We start from the raw sequence: 18,629 nt of genomic DNA on the forward strand, positions 1-18,629 counted from the left end.
TTACTAGGTGGATAGATGATGGTAGAGCGGTAGATGTGGTCTATCTTGATTTCAGTAAAGCATTTGACACCGTCTCCCACAGCATCCTTGTAGATAAGTTGATCAAGTATGGGTTTGATGATCAGGCAGTGAGGTGGATCAAGAACTGGTTGAAAGGAAGAAGTCAGAGAGTTGTAGTCAATGGGGCAGAATCTAGTTGGAGGCCTGTGACTAGTGGAGTCCCTCAGGGGTCGGGACTGGGACCGGTGTTGTTCAATATCTTCATCAACGACCTGGATGAGGGCACAGAATGTACCCTCAGCAAGTTTGCTGATGACACCAAGCTGGGAGGAGTGGCTGACACACCAGAAGGCTGTGCTGCCATTCAGAGAGACTTAGACAGGCTGGAGACTTGGGCAGGGAAAAACCTGATGAAGTTTAACAAGAGCAAGTGTAGAGTTTTGCATTTGGGGAAGAAAAACGCCATGCACCAGTACAGGTTGGGGGCTGACCTGCTGGAGAGCAGTGTAGGTGAAAGGGACCTGGGGGTCATGGTAGACAGGAGGATGACCATGAGTCAGCAGTGTGCCCTTGTGGCTAAGAAGGCCAATGGCATCCTGGGGTGTATTAGAAAGGGTGTGGTTAGTAGGTCAAGAGAGGTTCTCCTCCCCCTCTATTCTGCATTGGTGAGGCCACATCTGGAATATTGTGTCCAGTTCTGGGCCCCTCAGTTCAAGAAGGACAGGGAAGTGCTTGAAAGAGTCCAGCGCAGAGCCACAAGGATGATTAAGGGAGTGGAACATCTCCCTTATGAGGAAAGGCTGAGGGAGCTGGGTCTCTTTAGTTTGGAGAAAAGGAGACTGAGGGGGGACCTCATCAATGTTTACAAATATGTAAAGGGTGAGTGTCAAGACGATGGAGTTAAGCTTTTTTCAGTGAACCTAACTTTTTCCTAGGAACAATTTCTTACAAACAGTAGTTAACATGATTCATTTTTATTTAATTGTTTTCTACCAGGATGTATAAGCTACCTTTGACTGTTTTACTTGGGTGATAAACTCTCTGGGGCCTTTTAGTTCTGGGTGTCCCAATCATTACACAATAGGTTTTAATTCACTACCATAGGCCTGTCTATTGTAAGAATACATATGTAACCATGCCAAGAAGCATATTAAAGGGCATTTGTCCCTTCCAGGCAGGGTGAGTGTGTAAAATCAAGGAAAAAAAATAACTTTAAGAAAAAGAACATCCAAACCAAACTGTTTGTCCTGAGGTACATAGTGTTGGGCTTTCCATGTTGGACCTCCTGAATTGTGTCTGATGGACACACTATGGAGTCCGTGGCAAGCAAAAAGCAAATAGATATATTCAGAAGTAGGCAAAATGTCCTCCAAGGCAAGATAGTGAAAACCACAACAAGTGACACCATTATAAATAAAACATTGAAGAAAAAGTAATATTTGTGATCTGAATTCTAGAGGAGAAAGAGTCACATAGTAAGCCTGTTCCTTGTGAAAAGTCTTTCGTTTTCAACCAATTTTTCAAACAGGCTAGAAATCTGCTATAGCATGGAAAAATCAGGTATGTTTAGAAGACTGAGAAAACCATAACTGAAATGCTTGGACTGAGTGTATCACAGACAATAAATACAGCAACACAGAGTCCAGGTCTCAAACTGTATCTCAGGAGAGCACAGGATATTCACAATAGCTCAATAATCTTTGGTTAAAAAACCCTGCTTTCACTCAAGTGTTGACTTGTCAGTAGTACCAGAGATAAGAATTTTGAAGCAATAAAAGGCATCAACAGCCAACACTGAAACAACTAAAATATGTTAAGACAGATAGCACTGGAGTCAGTTAAGCTCTACTCTAGTACAGATCCAAGACTTCATATTCAATGATTAGTATGAAAATCTGTGTGCACAGTTAGTGAAATAAGGAAGGAGAGAATCCCAACTAATCAGAAATCACCAAAACCAAGAAAAAATCAGATAAGCATTTGGGAGCAAGAAATCTACAAAACAAACATGAAAGGTCTAGAACAAGCCAGCTTCGCTCTGAGGACTAGAATCCCATCTGGAAAAAAAAAAAAGTTGGAAAGATCAGAATCACAAAATCACAGCATTTTTTGAGTTGGAAGGGACCTTAAAGATCATTGAGTTCCAACTCCCCTGCATGGGCAGGGATACCTTCTACCAGAACAGGCTGCTCAGAGCCCCATCCAACCTGCCCTTGAACACCTCCAGGGATGGAGCCCTCACAACATCTCTGGGCAGCCTGTTCTAGTGTCTCATCACCCTTACACTGAAGAATTTACACCTGATCTCTAACCTAAATCTCTTTTCTTTCAGCTTAAAACCATTACCCCTTGTCCTCTCACTGCAAGCCCCTGTAAAAAGTCTCTCCCCAGCTTTCCTGTAGCCCTTTCAGGTACTGGAAGGCCACTATGAGGTCCCCCAGGAGCCTTTTCATTTTCAGACTGAACAACCCCAACTCCCTCAGCCTGTCCTCAGCTGGAAGAGATTATCCCATTTAAAATAACATGATCTAGTGCAGTTAACTGCAATGGCAGTGCTATGGATAATGAAGAGGAGGATCATTAGAAGGGACAGCTGAAGAAAACAAGCCAAATCCAGAGGTGGTTAGAAACTTCCTTAAGGAACTAAAAATCTGCAAATTGTGAGTCAAACCTTTTATGCACCCTTTTGGCTTTTACTGTTACAGCTGAGACCATGGACTGATTGAGTCTTGCAGTTGTAAGACAACTCAAAATGCCATACCAGAAACATGAAGGAAAACCTGAATTTGAAAACAAGAACAGCATGAGAAAAATAATAAACAACAAATTAAAAACACTGAAACATTTCATACTAAATTCAATAGAAACATTCCACTTAAAAGATTTGAACCTGACCCTGGCAATATCAGACACCAATAAAAGTGAGTTATTTCCTTTTCTGAAAGTGCTGTAACTAAAGTTAAACGTTTTGACCCTAGATCTACCCAATCAGCAAAGTCTTGTTTATCACCTCCATAGGAGGGTGGGTTAGCAGAGTTTGTTTTGAAGACTCAGAATATTTTTCAGACCTTGATAGAGTTGAGATAAAATTTGCCCAGAGTCTAGATCCACATTGGAGTGCCCCATGAGAGTAGTTCTGCTACGAGGGGTTTCAAAAATGCATCGGAAAAAAGGGCTTATAAAGTATGTTGAAATATTTTCTTGCATTCATAGAACACAGTTATACATGAAAGTACAATTTCCTTGTCCTGACAGGACCAGAGGCGATGGACACAAACTGAAACACAGGATGTTCCCTTTGAACACTGGGAAAAAATTTTTTACTGTGAGGGTGACCAGGCACTGACACAGGTTGCCCAGTTAGGTGCTGAGTCTTCCTCTTTGCATATTTTCAAAAGCAGTGTCTCCATAGGCCACCCACAGCCTAGGCAACATACTCCTGGTGGCCCTCCTTGAGCAGGAGGGTTGGACCAGATGACCTCCAGAGATCCAACCAACCTCAATCTGTGTTTCTGTGATTTGTGCAGAAGAGGAATAAAAGAGAAGAACTATCTTTTATCTGTTTGTTTTTGTGGGGTTTTGTTTGTTGTTTTGTTGTTGTTGTTCGTTGAGTTTTTTTAGGGAAGTTGTTTCATGAAAGGTGGTCAGTGGGAACTGAAGACATTTTTTTACATGCATGAAATAAAAGATACCTTCTCAATGACCCTAGATCTTGCTAGCTGTCCATCTGCATACTTATGGGCATCTGTGGAGAATTACCTATTGCCTGACTTCAGCAGCTGGGAGATGATCATCAGCAGTGCTGAAATGGCAGCTGCTGCATGTGTCCCCTTGGTTGAGACGGCCATAAGGATGGCCACAAAGACCACAGAGAGAAAAAATGGAGCACTCAGAAAAGTAGAAAAAGGACCGGTTGCCCCACCCCATTCCTCCCTTTTGGCTGATGAAGACTTCTATTCACTGGTGGAACATCGACATGGGCACACAAACCATGTCCCCCCCTCAACAGCCAGGCTCAGACACGCGGTCCTCCCAGTAGCTGCTCCCGTACCTCCCACATGCCCAGCTACATTTGAGTCCCTGCAGCTTGCAGCCATGTTCCAGCTGCTGGTATTCAGACCTCATAACCTACTCACCTGCCAGTCCAGCTTGAAGTTCCCCCAAAACACGTAGAAAGATCTCACCAACATGTAGGATATGATTTACTAAGAAGACAGAACCAAATGTGCAGGGCATGGGTAAAGAAGGACACTGACCTGCAGGCTGCTTGCACACAGCCAGCTCCCTTCATCCTCTTATGCCTCTGTCTTCCTAAACCCATTCCTCTACAATCTACCCTGATCCTTTTGTCTTTCCCTTCATCATCCCATAATAAATTCTGCACGTTCCCAAAGTCTGCTTCAAACATGATATAAGAAGCTTTATAAGATCCCCAAATACTGATCCCTGTCCCTGTGGCAGAGACCTCTCAGACTGTGAGATGATGGGGACCCTGTGCTGTTGACACATGGTGATAAGTGTCCCCCAGCCTATGGGGGCTTCCTCAGAAGCATGGAGAGGAGCAGAGGCAGGTTGGGGATGACTGGGGCTCCCCTACATGTCAATGTGCCCCTTTGCACCTGTGTTTGTGGACATGTGCTTTAAATCACATATGTATCAAAATATACCTTAGGGTGAGATTCTTCACAGTTAGCTTAGTCTTCTAAAATCAGATGTCTAACAGAAACTGCTCAAACAGGCTGTCCCTCCAGCCACTAATGAAAAGGAGTAATTCCATTTCGAGCCATCCTCCTCTGGCTGGGAGGGATTGCGCTCTGGAGCTCCTGTCCATCTCTCTGTAATTATGAGCAGTAGCTTTGATTAGCCTGCTTGGTTGACTTTGAAATATCTAAAACTAGTTGAAAGCAATCCTACCTTTAGGAACACAAGTGCTCTTCCTCTTGGATTCACAGTATCACACAGTATCACAGTATCACTCTGGTTGGAAAAGACCTTCAAGACCATTGAGTCCAACCACTACCCCAGCTCTGCCACATCCACCACTAAACCTTGTCCCCTGGCACCCCATCTGTCTTTTTAGATGTCTCCAGGGATGGTGGCTCAACCACCTTCTTGGACAGCCTGGATCACCAAGTCCAGCTCCCATCCCAGAGTAGGCTGGTAGAGGTCTGTGTGGGGTGATGTATAGCATGAAGAGTGAAAAGAAGACAGTGGCAAATATAAAACCAGACAATTTTGTGTCAGAAGAACTACTTTGTTCTTTGGCTAGCTAGCCATCCTGATGTTAATTAATGACGTACATACATATCAGTATGTTAAACACTCTTCTTCTGTTATTTACAGAAACACAGGCTGTGCAGGGGCTGAAGTTTGATGACTGATTTGGAAATATTTATGTCTTCCATATATTTATATACAACAAAATTGTTCTTAGTGCAATAACACTACATTTCCAACACCATTACAGTTTTCATTTTCTTAACATGGAAACCAGAAGTTTGTCTTTAGGAGACGTGTAACTCTCTTCTTATCAGGGTCAAACTCAAATTGCTTTCTTCCACAGAAGAAATAGAGGAAATCTAGGGGAAAGAAAAAAACAAACTGATTAACAGCACTGTTTCAGGTGTATAGATCAGTATGCTTTGACAACATCTGAAAAAAGTGCAAATAAATTTTGGATACACTTGTGCTTCAACAGCATCTGCTCCCAGGTGTAACCTCTGCAGAAATGTGCACATTGGCATGGGGAGACCTTCCATAGCAACCCAGCCATGCACACATAATATACATAATGAATCCCATGAGGTGATCCTAAAAAAATTATCTTGTGTGTTTCTAGAATTTAAAATATTTGCTGTTACGCAATGGCTTTGTTGAAACCTTCCAGAAGGGTGTACTTCTAGCCACCTGAGGGTAGGAATTACAGATCTTGGGATGTGCACAGAGCATGGCAAGATGTGAACATTGAGAGATGAAATATCATCAAATACCATGCATGGAAGGAAGGATCCAGCCTGGGGCAGCTGTGTTCACACTGCTATGGACTGCAGTTAAGGATCCCCAGCACCATGTGTAAAGCCAATTTTTGAGGAAGCTGATGAGAGGTTTACTGAGAAGCAATTAATATATGTAAGTTTTGATGATAAGGAAAATAGTAGGAGCCAGGAGAATACTGGGAAGCTGTGACACTTGGCAGTGTGGATGAACCCTTGGGTCTGTTCCAGCATCTCCTTAACATTCTTCCTCACACAGGAGAAGCTAGTGCCAATTGTTATTCTCAGAACAGTGCCATTTCAGGTCAGAGGGCCAGGCTGTGGTAGTCTTGCTCACAGTGGATAGACTTTATGTTGTTGAGAAGTCACTGTCTTGACTGATGCTTGTCAAAGTGTGAGCTGCACATCAACATGAATGATCTATCCCTTGGAGCTGGCCTTTCCATCTGTGAAGTGATTTTCAGCCTGTCACTAAAGGTATATCATCACTGTTTTTAAGGGGGTAAAGTGAAGCATGGATGTGTTATGTGAGTATTTCAGGATCTTGTGGGTCATCCTGAGGGTTGTGAGCAGCATGTAGAAGTGCCTTTCTCTATTGAAGCACTCTCAGCCCTGTGACCCTGAGCATTTAATACAGATTTTATTAAAAACCGTTACTGACTTTCATGTTGAAAAACAGCATCAATCTTCCCATTAATTCCTGGAAACACATCTCTTATCAGTATGGGCTTCCTGTCCATAGACTGTCTTCTTATATCATAACTGAAAAAAAGAATAAACAGCCTGGTGTCAATGAAAACTGCAAACAACATTATTAATTTGGTTGTCCTGAATACCTTCTACCTATCGACAGGTAACTAAGCTCATTGAAGACTTTCAGTATCATTTAGGTAGTGTCAGGACAGACATGATGTGCCACAAATAATTATTACTCTATTAACTGCAGTGGAAGAATTGCTTCTGTTTATATCAACTCAAGATACATCTAAGAATACCTAATATTTGAACCATCATCATAAATTTGCTAAATATTTTCTCTAAGAGACTGTACTTAAGGACAGACAGGTAATGTTATCTCCAACCTAAGTTAGATTTACAGGATTATAAAAAGATTGCTTTTACATTCTCTCTCTGTAAAAAAAATACTTAACAGGAAAAATATGATCTTTTTTCTTAAGTTACAAGATATTTTAAGTAATTTTACTCAAGTTACTTAAAGCAGGTTGTTGTATTTTTTGTGAAGTGCAGTCAATTTCTCAGTGATGCAATAAGAAGTGTTCTGAAAGCATTTTCCTTCTGATACCTTTGCTCAGTAAGAGATTTAGTGATCAGACAAACTGCTCAGCTGAAACCCTTCAAGCTGTGAGTTTGAACTAAAACATGGAAGTCTGATCATCTGCTTAAACTACAAATATGTGGCTGACTAGTTATTCCAGGATGACCTCTGTATGTACAATGGCTTGGGCGTTGTGGTGGCAGCTAAGTGAGAAGTTGTGTCATTCATCTGTGAAAGTTCAGGCTACCTACTGCTTCTGTTACAGGAGCACCTACTTCAGTTGTCAGAAATACATATCCTGTAACACAAACCTGAGCAGTAGGGACTAGACTGAAAAGAGGAAATCATAACCACACAGACCAGAGACTTCTTTGTGGTACATGGCATTTATAAGCAACTTTATGAAACTGCCTGACAGTAACTGGAAAAAGGGTGGGATACTCCTTACCCCACACAAACATCTTTTGATATAAATATTGAGGTTCTGACTGATTTCCTGAGCTGACTTGCAGGGCTGCAGGGTGTTTTTTTTGTTTTGTTTTGTTTTTGTTTGGTTGGTTTGGTTTGTTGTTGTTTTTTTTTCCCAAAGCAGTTAATTGAAAACAAAGAAACAAACAGACAAATACACAGTTAAATATTTAAAACTGTTACAAAGAAAGCTAAAAGCACTGTTTCACTTTCCCTCCAAATATTTTTCTATAGCCAGTTGTGACACTGAAAGAGATTACCAAAAGTGTGTGACTAATGCATCCTAAATCATGACAGGATATTGAGCATGTGATGATATTTGCAGCTATTTAGGAAAATAAGACAGGAAATATTACCTCCAAAATTTGTCCGCAATGAAGTAATATGTTTTCCCCTCATTTCCATTATAAAAAGCAGCATCAATTTTAGTAACATCCTTCAAAAAGCCCAGGGTGTAGATTTTTTTGGGGTATCCAGGAAGTATGGTATCTCCTCTCACAACCCAGAATTCATTCCCTATCAAGACAAGTTCATGAAAACATGTTATCAGAATCTTATTCTAGGAATGACACAATCCTTCTCATGAAAGCTAATATTTTGATGGAATCATAGAATCATTGAATGTTAGAGATTGGAAGGGACCTCTAGAGGTCATCTAGTTTGACCCCCCTGCCAATGCCAAAGCAATATCACCTAGGGCAGGTCACACAGGAACGCATCCATTTTGAAAGTCTCCAGAGGAGAACCCACAGCTTCCCTGGGCAGCCTGTTCCAGTGCTCTGGAACCCTCACAATAAAGAAGTTTCTCCTCATGTTGAGGTGGAACTTCCTGTTCTCTAGCTTATAGCCACTGGTCCTTGTCCTATTACTGAGCACCACTGAAAATAGACTGGCCCCTTCCTCTTGACACCCACTCCTCAGATATTTGTAGACATTAATAAGATCCCCTCTCAGCCTTTCTTCACAGGGGAGATATTCCAGTCCCTTAATTATTCTCATAGCTCTCCATCGGACTCTCTCCAGTAGATCCCTCTCTCTCTTGAACTGGGGAGCCCAGAACTGGATACAGTATTCCAGGTGTGGTCTCACCAGGGCAGAGTAGAGTGGGAGGAGAACCTCCCTTGACCTGCTGGACACACTCTTCTAAATGCGCCCCAGGATACCATTGGCCTGCTTGGCCACAGGGGCACACTGCTGTCCCAAAAATGCAGAGAGAAAATACTGATTACTTGAAAACAGTCTAGATACTAGTTCTAGAATCCAAAAACCATGCAGAAATAACTCTTCACACCACATTTTGTGAAAACTGAAATTTCAGTCTTGCTTCATACTTGCATTAATTTTCCACAAGGTAGCAAGAAGCATGTATTATATTTTAATATAATATATAATATATTTTAAATTCAAGAGATAATTTGACAAAAAAAAAGAAGGCAATTCTATTTAGTTTGGGTTAGAAGCTTTACTATATTGACATTAAAAAATAAGATACTTGTTCCTTATCTTGGATAATTTTATTTTTTTTTTATCTCTGTCATTGAAATACACCAACTTACTGGACTAAACCGAGTCTCGTCAAATCCTATAGAAGAAGCTTAAGTGTCTATTAAGCCAGACACAAACTCTCAAGGCTACTTGGAAAGCCACCGCAGGAAAATGACAAGACGACATTTTACCTTTAAAAATGACAGTTTCGTCTTTTTCGGGAATTTCATATGCAGCATCAACACTAGGTGGCAGCCGTGGCCAGAACGAAGATATTAAATTAACATCAACTGTTCTGACTTCAGGATGCTTGCGCCAAAAATGCCTTGCAGAAGTACAAAACAGGTTTTAAATTAAATCAGGCATTCACACACACAAATGCATGAAACCACATCACAGCAACCAGGGTAGGATTTTTCTGACTAAACTCGGCGACGTACCCTGAGTTAGCCATCCTAAGCTCCTTGTAATGTCAAGAGAAAGAAAGTTATTTCCATGGTGGGTTTCCTCTCAGCTGGATGCAGACATCTAAAATAGCTCAGATGAATTGTTTAGTCAAAACAGTTATTTTCCCTTACGCAGAAAGAGAACCCGGCTCACGTGGCTGGTATGGGGTAAGATTTTGGGCTTGAAACCCCAGCCTGGGGTTACCAACACCAGCACAGAGAAGCAGCTGGTGTGTGTGTGAGGATCTTCTGCAACTTAACATTTTACTGGCTTTGTGGGCTCCCAACTCTGTGGTCAAACCACTCTTTAACATTAATGTTTGGTAGGGCCTGAAGAAGGAAAAGCACAGTCTTACCACACAAAAAGAAGGAAAATAAGTTCTTTTACCCTTTCTCCTCTAGTCTTTGGGCTGTCATGCCCTGGAGAGGGTTGGTTTGATTGAGCTTAGTAAGGAATCAATTATAATTTCATTTTTTTAGTATATTAAATCAGCACTGCAGAGGTTCTTCAAGCAGGTATTGTGTCAGGACTGGTAAACCTTCAGCTGTCTCAAGGCAAGGAAAGCAATGAAATTCCAGGGCTGGTGGTGCCTTTTGCAAAGCTGAACTCTCCCAGATACCACACACTCAGGACTTGCTTGCAGCTTAAAGTGAAAACAGACTATGTTTTCAGAGACATCTTCCCCCATCCTAGTCATAGCACAACCTGTTTCAAAATCTTCCTCCTTACACCTATTTCTCCTCATTTCTCCACCACCATCTTTTTTTTTGCCTCCCACCTCTTATCCTGATTCCCTGTGTTGCCTTCCTGCCTAGAATGGCTGATAAACTGTGTAAATCTATTTTCCCATGCAGTGGGGCATAGTTTAAAAACTGTACCCAACTATTTTACTTTCAGAAAGCTGACTGACTTGTCTTTGAAGAACATTATTTCTCCACGAAAAGTAGTGACAGCATCAAAAGTTAAATCAGGGCCACAGGTGTTTGTCAGTGCAGGATCTTTTGACTCAGCTGGGTCTTCTATCTCAGTAGATTCCCTTTGATTACTGTGGGTATTAGAAGGTGGTCCTGAAAGAAGCAGTTTATGGAAGAAATTAAAGTGAGAAATCATTCAAATCATTCAAGTATATTCAACACTCAAAAATTACTGAAAGGTATTCTGAAGTCTTTGAAATTATAAACACTAATTAATTCATAATTGTGAATTACCATAGAGGTGCTGAATGCCATTAATATCATCCTGATGAAGGCGAAATACTGAAGGGTCAAATTTCCTATAAACTGGGTACATCAGAGCATTGGGGTCTTTGGAATGGAAAAGTCCTAGTGAATGGCCAAACTCATGTGCAGCAACATAAAACAGGTTTGTACCTGGAAACAACAAACAAAACACATAATGAGAGAGCTGTGTCTTTTCATTTGTTCTGAAAACTTGAAGGATGTAAGGTAGGTGAGAAGCTTTCAGAACTGCTTGCCTAACCCAGTGAAACTGTTATGGGAAACTCAGTGAGAGATGAAATTCAAGTCAGAGATTAAAAAAAAAATGAAATGGTTGCAGTAGAGTACAAGGAAATAGTCTGTAAATACTGAATAAGTCAGCATGAGAGGGAAGGATCCTGGACTTGTGCAGCTGATGTAAGTGTGCTGGGAGAGACAAGCAGGTTGAAGGAGTGGAAAGAAGGAGGCTGCTTTTTAAACCAGAGGGCTCAGAGGCTTTTTATAGCTATGGAAACCAGCTGCCCAGTGTTCCTTCAAATCAGCCCCATTTTTAAGCAACTCGTAAGGAAGAGAGAAGACAGACACAGCACTCTTGATTTCATGTATGGTCTGCTTTAGGAGGCACTTGGAGAACTTAATTTCCTACCCTGTGTGCTTTTGGTCCAGGTTTCATCCTCATCGAAGTGAGCATCTCCACCCAAGTCTTTGCCAGGTGCATAGGCATGAGCAACAGAGCCTCCTGGGCCATCAAAGGGGTTGAAGTCATTGTGACCTGAGGATCAAGTCCCATACACACTGGGGGTTAGGGAGGTAACCGATCTCAGCCATGCACAGAGCTTTCTGTTCTGTTGATTTTGTAAACTTTTGAGTTCCCCTTCCACACAAATTTTCCAAAAGCTCTGTTTTTCACAGGAAAAAATTAGGAAAATTTGAACTGATGCATTAGGAATTAAATCTTAGTTTCCTTAAGAGATGGGTGGACATTTACATACTGCTGCCATAAGGGAAGAGGAGAACTTGGTTTATGTTGACAAATATTTCCTTTTTTGTTCGTTAAGTTAAACGTTCATAAACTCTGTGACAGAAGCCATCAGGTTGTTACCTGAACCTGACCTGTAATGTAAGTGTTGATGGCAGAAGCAAAATCCTGAGAAGACTGTAAGCCCTTGAATGTAGGCTCCAGAAAAGGATTTAAGGACATTCAGGTTGGGTACACAGCCTGCACACTCTGCATAACCTAGATGAGTAGGTATGTTTGGGAATATGTTGGGATATGTTTTGAGAGTGGGTATGAGTGGGAGACTAAAGAGAGCATGTCTACAAAGCTGTTCATGAAAGATGGACTTCTGCTGGTAAGCCTACCCTGAGGGCAATGCCAGAAATACAAGCCTTGGGTCTGTCTAGAACTAATTTAGCTCACACAAAACACATGACTAATCCCAGGAGTGTAACTAGAGCTACCCACTCTATCATGCTATCAGCCTGGGTATATCCCACAAACCCTAAGCCTCTTTGTTGTCCATGCACAGAGTGGGCATCAGATACCAGGCAGAAATCCAGTGAACTACAGGCAGCTTGTCACATTTATTTTCTCCCTCCTTTTGTTCATCTGCCTCTACACACCACCACCCCCCCCGCCCCACCCACCCCCCCCCCCCCCCAAAGATCTGCTTGTTCAACCTGACACTGAACTTTGCACATACTATCTATGACAAGAAATAATCAGCATTTCAGGTCCACTGCTCTGGATAGGCAGCTACTTGGCAATGACTCGTAAAGGTTACATAGCGTTTTACCTCTGACTGCAAAGGAGACCATTATGTCTGCATCACCTCTGTCTTTCTTGATGAATTTCAGTGGGGTCACACTGCTCCAAACATTTAAGGCTTTCTTGATCGCTGCACTGACATCTGCTGGATGCAGATCTGGTGTGTAATTTAGTATCCTTTAAAATATAAGACAGAAGAAAAGCTGTATTCTTACAACTTTAGCTATGTAACACACTGTCTTTACATTAAGGGCTGCTCTATAATTACCTGTATGTCAGAACTTGTTTTGCCCACTTTGGCTCTCCTCCAAAGGTGGAGAACCCAGCTACGTCAGGGAATCCACAGCGGCGTTTCTGTACCAGGTCCAAAGTGCCAGAATCCAGTTTCCCCGTCACCTCCAGCCCAAAGAATTCCTGCATTTCTTTTATTTTTTGGATCATTGAACTATTGCTTTTCCAAATGAAAGATTTATCATCTGTCTTAAAACCATAGTAATTTTCCACATACTTCTAATGAAAAAAAATAAATATTAAAAAAGCATTTTAGGACAGTCAATGGTGTTTCCTTTTGAAGCTTATAAAAATTATACTAACACCACTTCAAACATGTATCTTTGTTACTTTTCTTTCTGTTCTTTGGGAGAAGGGCTAATAGAGTAAATATAAAGGGTATGAATATTTTTCTCTTTTGCATTATATTATCTCTATGCATGTTTTCTAGTTTACTCAGACTACATTTAAAATTAGCATTTGTCTAATAAATGTATTATTTCCTGGTAACGTGTGTGCACTTACTCTGTGTTTTAGGGTTACTTAGAGTCCTTTAAAACAGGTAGTGCAGAAACCTTTTGAAATATATGACTGAAAACAACACTTCAGCAGTAATATCCCGTTTTCCCACATTTTTTGACACTAAAAATTCAGACAAAATAACATCTTAATGTTATGAAGAGTCATGTCTCATAATACTGGAAGTCACATAAATAACCGTATCTCCACCTGACCTACAAATCAAGCACAGACTGACTCAAGTGTTTAATTATTTGTAAAATCAACACATAAGTGAATGCACTATTAGTTTTAATTATTCTCTAAAAACGAACAAACAACAAACCCCAAAAAAGCCCAATAATAAATCAGGATTAAAGCAGTCTTTTTAATCATGGTACAGAATGGAACACCTTTCATTTTGAGCAATACTCAATCATATTATTCATTCTACTGGAATTTGCGGAACTGGCCCCTTGGCCTCTAAATACAGGTTCCAGAGACTGCAATGGATTCTCAACAGTTGATGAAGATCTCCTCCCTGGAGGGCTACCTTCCTCACCTGGATAAGCTGCATGTCTTCTTCCTTCTGCCTTGTATCTGTAGGAAAAGCCCCAGAAAGTGTTGCACATAATAACAGGAAAAATGGGAAGTTCTCCATTCTCATTTTCACTTGCCGTTAAAAAAGTCTTCTTTCTAGTCTGCCACACATTTGCTTCAGCTTTATAGGATATATTTGCTTAATAAAGCTTTCCAACCCCTGACTCACTGATCCTCACCATTTCTAGTTAGCAACAGAACACGTGCAAAACAATGCTTTTATCATAAAATACATTAGTGCTCTTTCATCTGGTTCCACCCTTGTGCAGGTTTTGCAACATGGAAATATGATTAATGAGGATGCAAAAGACCTTCAGTTCTTCTTAATAAACTTATTAACCTTTTAGTTACTGAATGTAGCTTGAGTCCCAAAAAACAGTAAAGCATATATCGTTAATGTTTTCTATTCAAAGTTACTATTGATTTCAAATGGGTTGTTGAAATACCTAATGGCAAAAACAATCACAGAATGTTGCAGGGCTGTAGACTACAAGTAGAAAAAAGTTTTCTAGTTTTTTGTTTGTTTGTTTGTTTTGTATAATGCCACCATGTCTTTCATTGGTAGAGTTCTTCAAAACTGCTGAAGTAATACTTTCTTTATGCAATCTTTCTTTGATACAGTTCTCACCTGGATGGAACTTCCTTCTGTCTGCAGGAAAATATGGAAGTTCCACAAGGGCATGAAAACACTTTTCTTGCCATAGCTAAGCTCTTTATAATAAATGAGCCAGCGTGCTTGCATGCCACTTTTATTCAGCAGTTTCTACTGTTCTCAGAGAATTGCCCAATTACTTCCTATTTCACAGTCTCCTTCTGTTATACTTACTATAAGGTTTTAAAAAGCACTGGGGTTTTCTGTTTCAAAGTCTTTGATGGTTTTCTCCTTCAGAGGAGAGGATCCTTGGTTCTCCATGTCTGCTTTTGGTCTTAAGAACTGCCAAGACTCAACATCAGGTCTACTCCAGTATTTGGTCCACTTTTGGTTCATGCACCATCACACCCTTCACACACTGCCACAAAAGAGGACAAAGCAGATGATGGTGATGGTGAAGCTCCTGAGCATCCTGACAAGAGATGTCTGCAGCCATTGGAGAGCACCTTCTCTGGCTGAGGGTCCCTTATGCATGGAGCTGACACAGGATTTAAGGTACACCTGCAGCACTATAGAGCATGTGGGATGTTGCATGTACAGCGAAATCAACCCTGCTTTGCAGAGCTGGTAGACTAATAGAGCTGTGAAAAGAGAGGCTAGAAACAATTGTAACCTTGAGATACCTGCTGAAATTGTTTCCTGCTGAAGAGCACTGCCTTGGATCCCCAGAGCCCAACACACCTAGTGGCCAGGAAATGGTGGTGGAAATGGGTGACTGCTAGGTCTGGGCAGTTAAACTTCTGCCTTGGATTCATTCCTGTAGCCATAGCCCCTGCTAGCTGTACCCAAGACATGTAACACTGCAAGACGTGTTAAAATTTGCTCCTTTTTGGCAGATTTATTGCTAATGCACAGTTTATATGTTTAAAGACTAATGGATAATGTAGTATAGAGTAAAGAAAGGTGAAAGAACAACTTGTAGAGGCTCAACAGAACATGTTTATGTTGTTTTGTTTTGTGACAGGTGAGATCTTCATCACACAGAACTTGAAACTGTCCCATTCTGCTGCCTTTTGTGCCTTCATTGTCCTGGCCAGGCTGGACTCTGGCAGCAGTATAGGACCTCTGGCCAAAACCTGGGAAATCTGGCCCATGCATAGGAAGCTTCTGACCTCCTTCCTGGCTGTGCTGCAAACCCTCAGAGCTGGTTGCACAAACCTGGCCTCAGAAATATCATCCTGTTGATGGAGATGAGTATGTGACCTACTGGCTTTTATATAATAGCCATCTGTGTCCAGCATGGTGATGTCCCCCTGTTCCCAGTTATCACTTGCACACAGGCCACCCTTGCTTTCCACTGCTGAGGATTCAGGGCCTCCTGGCAGCTTAATTCTTCATTTTATCCTTGCTTGTGGCAGTGTTTTCTGTCCCTGTGAGTGGTGTATTGCTTTGTACACAAACCCTACCCAGGAAGGTCTTAAATCCTAGGCACAGGGAACAGCATTAGGCATGTATTTCCAGATTTCCTCTGCAACCACAGCAACAGTCTTGAAAATCAGGCCAGGAAGGGGAAACACGGAAGTTTCTTGCCACAACATCTCCAGAGACTTCTGAATAATACAGTCATTATCCTTCCCAAAAAGCAACCTATGACAGCTGCTGCTATTGGGACTAGACCAGTCTTCTATCTGCAGAGTGAGTGCCCATGAGTGAACTGCCAGATGTCCAGGCCTGGAGCCCGTTGTTTGGCTGTAGCATCTAGAGGTGCCTGTTACATGTGGCTGAAGTGCCAGTGGAGGAGATGCTTCCCAGAATTTCTGTGTTTCTTTGGCTCCTGGCTTTGTTGTGCTAGCCTGTACTGTTACAAGCTCGCATGGCTAATACTCCTTAAGGGTCCTATTAAACTGTCAGTGGAGTCATTATGATATTTTTTCCTGAATTTCTGTGTGAAAGGATTGGGGCTGGGAAAACACTTGGGCAGTAAAGAATTTCAGACGTAACTGGGTATTCTGTGTGTATCTTTTTTTATATGCCTAGCTTCAGTGTCCAGGGAAAGTTCATGTTCATAGAAGATGAGTAGTTGAAATTATGTTTATGGACAAATTTTCCCTGCTGGTAACTAAGAGGCCTTTAATTCCAGCAATCATTTATGAGTTATAACAAAATCATGGTTACAAGGAAATTTCTCTTGCCCACTAAGATTAGACAGGCAGCTCCAATGCTTCTCTTTCCAAACCCATCTGAATTACGTGTTCTTATACCATTTGCCAGGAATGTAATTCTTTTTCCCAAACCAAAATTAATGATCTCTCATTGCTGAAGTTGAAGACATTAACAAAACAGAAATACAGATGGGAAATCCATGGTTAACACATCTTACCAGCCCCCCTGTCTGCGTAAAACCCATGCTGTGTTGTCTTCCACTTACGGTACAGGTTAGACCAAAACACAGGACACCTTCTAGATTCTCCTTCACATCCAAATAAGTGTAATTAGTTTTTCGGATGCCAGTAGTTTAAGCTACTTAATATCTTGAGGTAGAGAGTATTTTAGTTTTGTTGTTTCCTTGAGTTCATGAATAAAAAACAGTGCCTGCCTTACCTAAGACAAATAGGTTAATATAATGATCAAGGTGAGTCACTGTAAACATCACCAATGTCTTGCTTTACTGTTGCTGAAATACACTTTTTGGTTCCTCTTTAACCACTTTCAAGTCTCAGCCAACAACCAGAGCCTGAAGGCCTGATTTCTGAAGGTAGCCTTCACATGTATCTAGTTAGGATGTCAAAGTGTGTAGGCACTTATAAAATCAAAGGGCTTTAACTCTGTTATTTAGGTACAAGCAATACTCACAAGTGCCCTGCCTAACCCTGGAGCCATCTAAAGTCATTGGACTGAAGTTCCTTCAGGACAGGCTGTGTATGCAGAGCAAGCTATTGAGAAAGATACTAGGAGATGTTGGGGCAACACCAGTTTTCCTGCATCTCTGCCCTGCCTGGACTGCAGCCAGGTGAGCTCACCCACTTGGCAGTCCATGACTTCATCATGGTGCACCACTGCTCTTGTGGCAATGCTAAGCCATTCAGTCCCTACTTGACTTTTAAGCCTTGCTGAGATTTACGGCTTAATTTCTCACCCAGGCTGGTTTTAGGCCTTTCTTTAGCAGTTAGCCCTCAGTGCATATCTTGTGTGGCACAAAGTGTTCATGAGGAGCAGAACAGGACAGAGAAGTTTCCCAAGATCAGACATGGCAACATCTTGGCTGCTCATCCCCACTTGTCTGCTAGCACAGGGGGACAGTATGTCTGTGGGTACACTGGGAAACACATGCCTTCCTCTGGCCCTGATGGGTGGTGTGACGGATGTTAGTAGGTGTCTCAGCCAGATGTCAGGCATCTGCCCTGTGCAGAAGGCGAGGAGCAAATGTCACCTCTGCTTAATGGGGTTTGGGCTGTGGTAACTGCAAGACTGTCCTCACCAGCCATTCCTCTCCCCTCTTGCTGCCTCAGCCAGTTCTGCTAGGGACAAAAAACGGCAAGGAGGAGTCGACTTCTTTGTACAACCACATAATCAGAGCAGTGTTTTGACATAAAAGATCAAATCCTTTCAAGGGGAAGACAGACTTCAGCCAGGCTTTCTTACATCCCAAAGGGGGGTTTAGGCACTGAGCTGTTACCCTGTACACAAAAGCACATATGTTTTTGTCTGCCTCTCACCACTCTTCCTCTGGACGATTTGTCTCTGGTAGTTACATGAAAATCCTGTACTTTTTTTTCTTATCACTTTGGCTTGTTTGTTCCGAGAAGTGGTTCTTGTCAGTGGTTCCTGGTCCAGCATTGTGAACTGGACTGTCAGCCCTGACTCCATTACCATGGCACACAGTCACAGCTCAGTAGGGGTAATTCCCTGACTCCCTGAGACCCAATGACCTTATCTCCATCACTTCCCTCCCTGCCTGTGTGCTGCCTCCACCCCCAAATCAAACTCTCAACCTTCTCTCCTATCACTTGTGTCC

At 41.8% G+C, this 18,629-nt stretch overlaps 1 protein-coding gene across 1 annotated transcript; it reads right to left on the reverse strand.

The window, feature by feature from the left end:
- Positions 1–5,478: 5,478 nt before the first annotated feature.
- Positions 5,479–14,056, reverse strand: LOC127386267 (stromelysin-1-like). Its single transcript, XM_051623044.1, has 10 exons — positions 13,985–14,056; positions 12,923–13,164; positions 12,683–12,831; positions 11,533–11,658; positions 10,878–11,039; positions 10,580–10,736; positions 9,414–9,547; positions 8,094–8,253; positions 6,655–6,755; positions 5,479–5,579 (listed from the first exon to the last, which is right to left on the reverse strand). The coding sequence occupies exons 1-10, from the start codon at positions 13,997–13,999 to the stop codon at positions 5,479–5,481; spliced, it is 1,347 nt and encodes a 448-aa protein (XP_051479004.1). The 5' UTR covers positions 14,000–14,056.
- Positions 14,057–18,629: the final 4,573 nt, after the last annotated feature.

Source organism: Apus apus, chromosome 1 (genome assembly GCF_020740795.1).
Source record: "Apus apus isolate bApuApu2 chromosome 1, bApuApu2.pri.cur, whole genome shotgun sequence".
In the NCBI taxonomy this organism is placed as follows: domain Eukaryota; kingdom Metazoa; phylum Chordata; class Aves; order Apodiformes; family Apodidae; genus Apus; species Apus apus.

Coding starts and splice junctions, on each gene's coding strand:
- LOC127386267 (XM_051623044.1), bottom strand. Junction 12,832..12,922: donor AAACAAGTTCTGACATACAG/GTAATTATAGAG, acceptor TATATTTTAAAG/GATACTAAATTACACACCAG. Junction 11,659..12,682: donor GGTCTCCTTTGCAGTCAGAG/GTAAAACGCTAT, acceptor CTTGATCCTCAG/GTCACAATGACTTCAACCCC.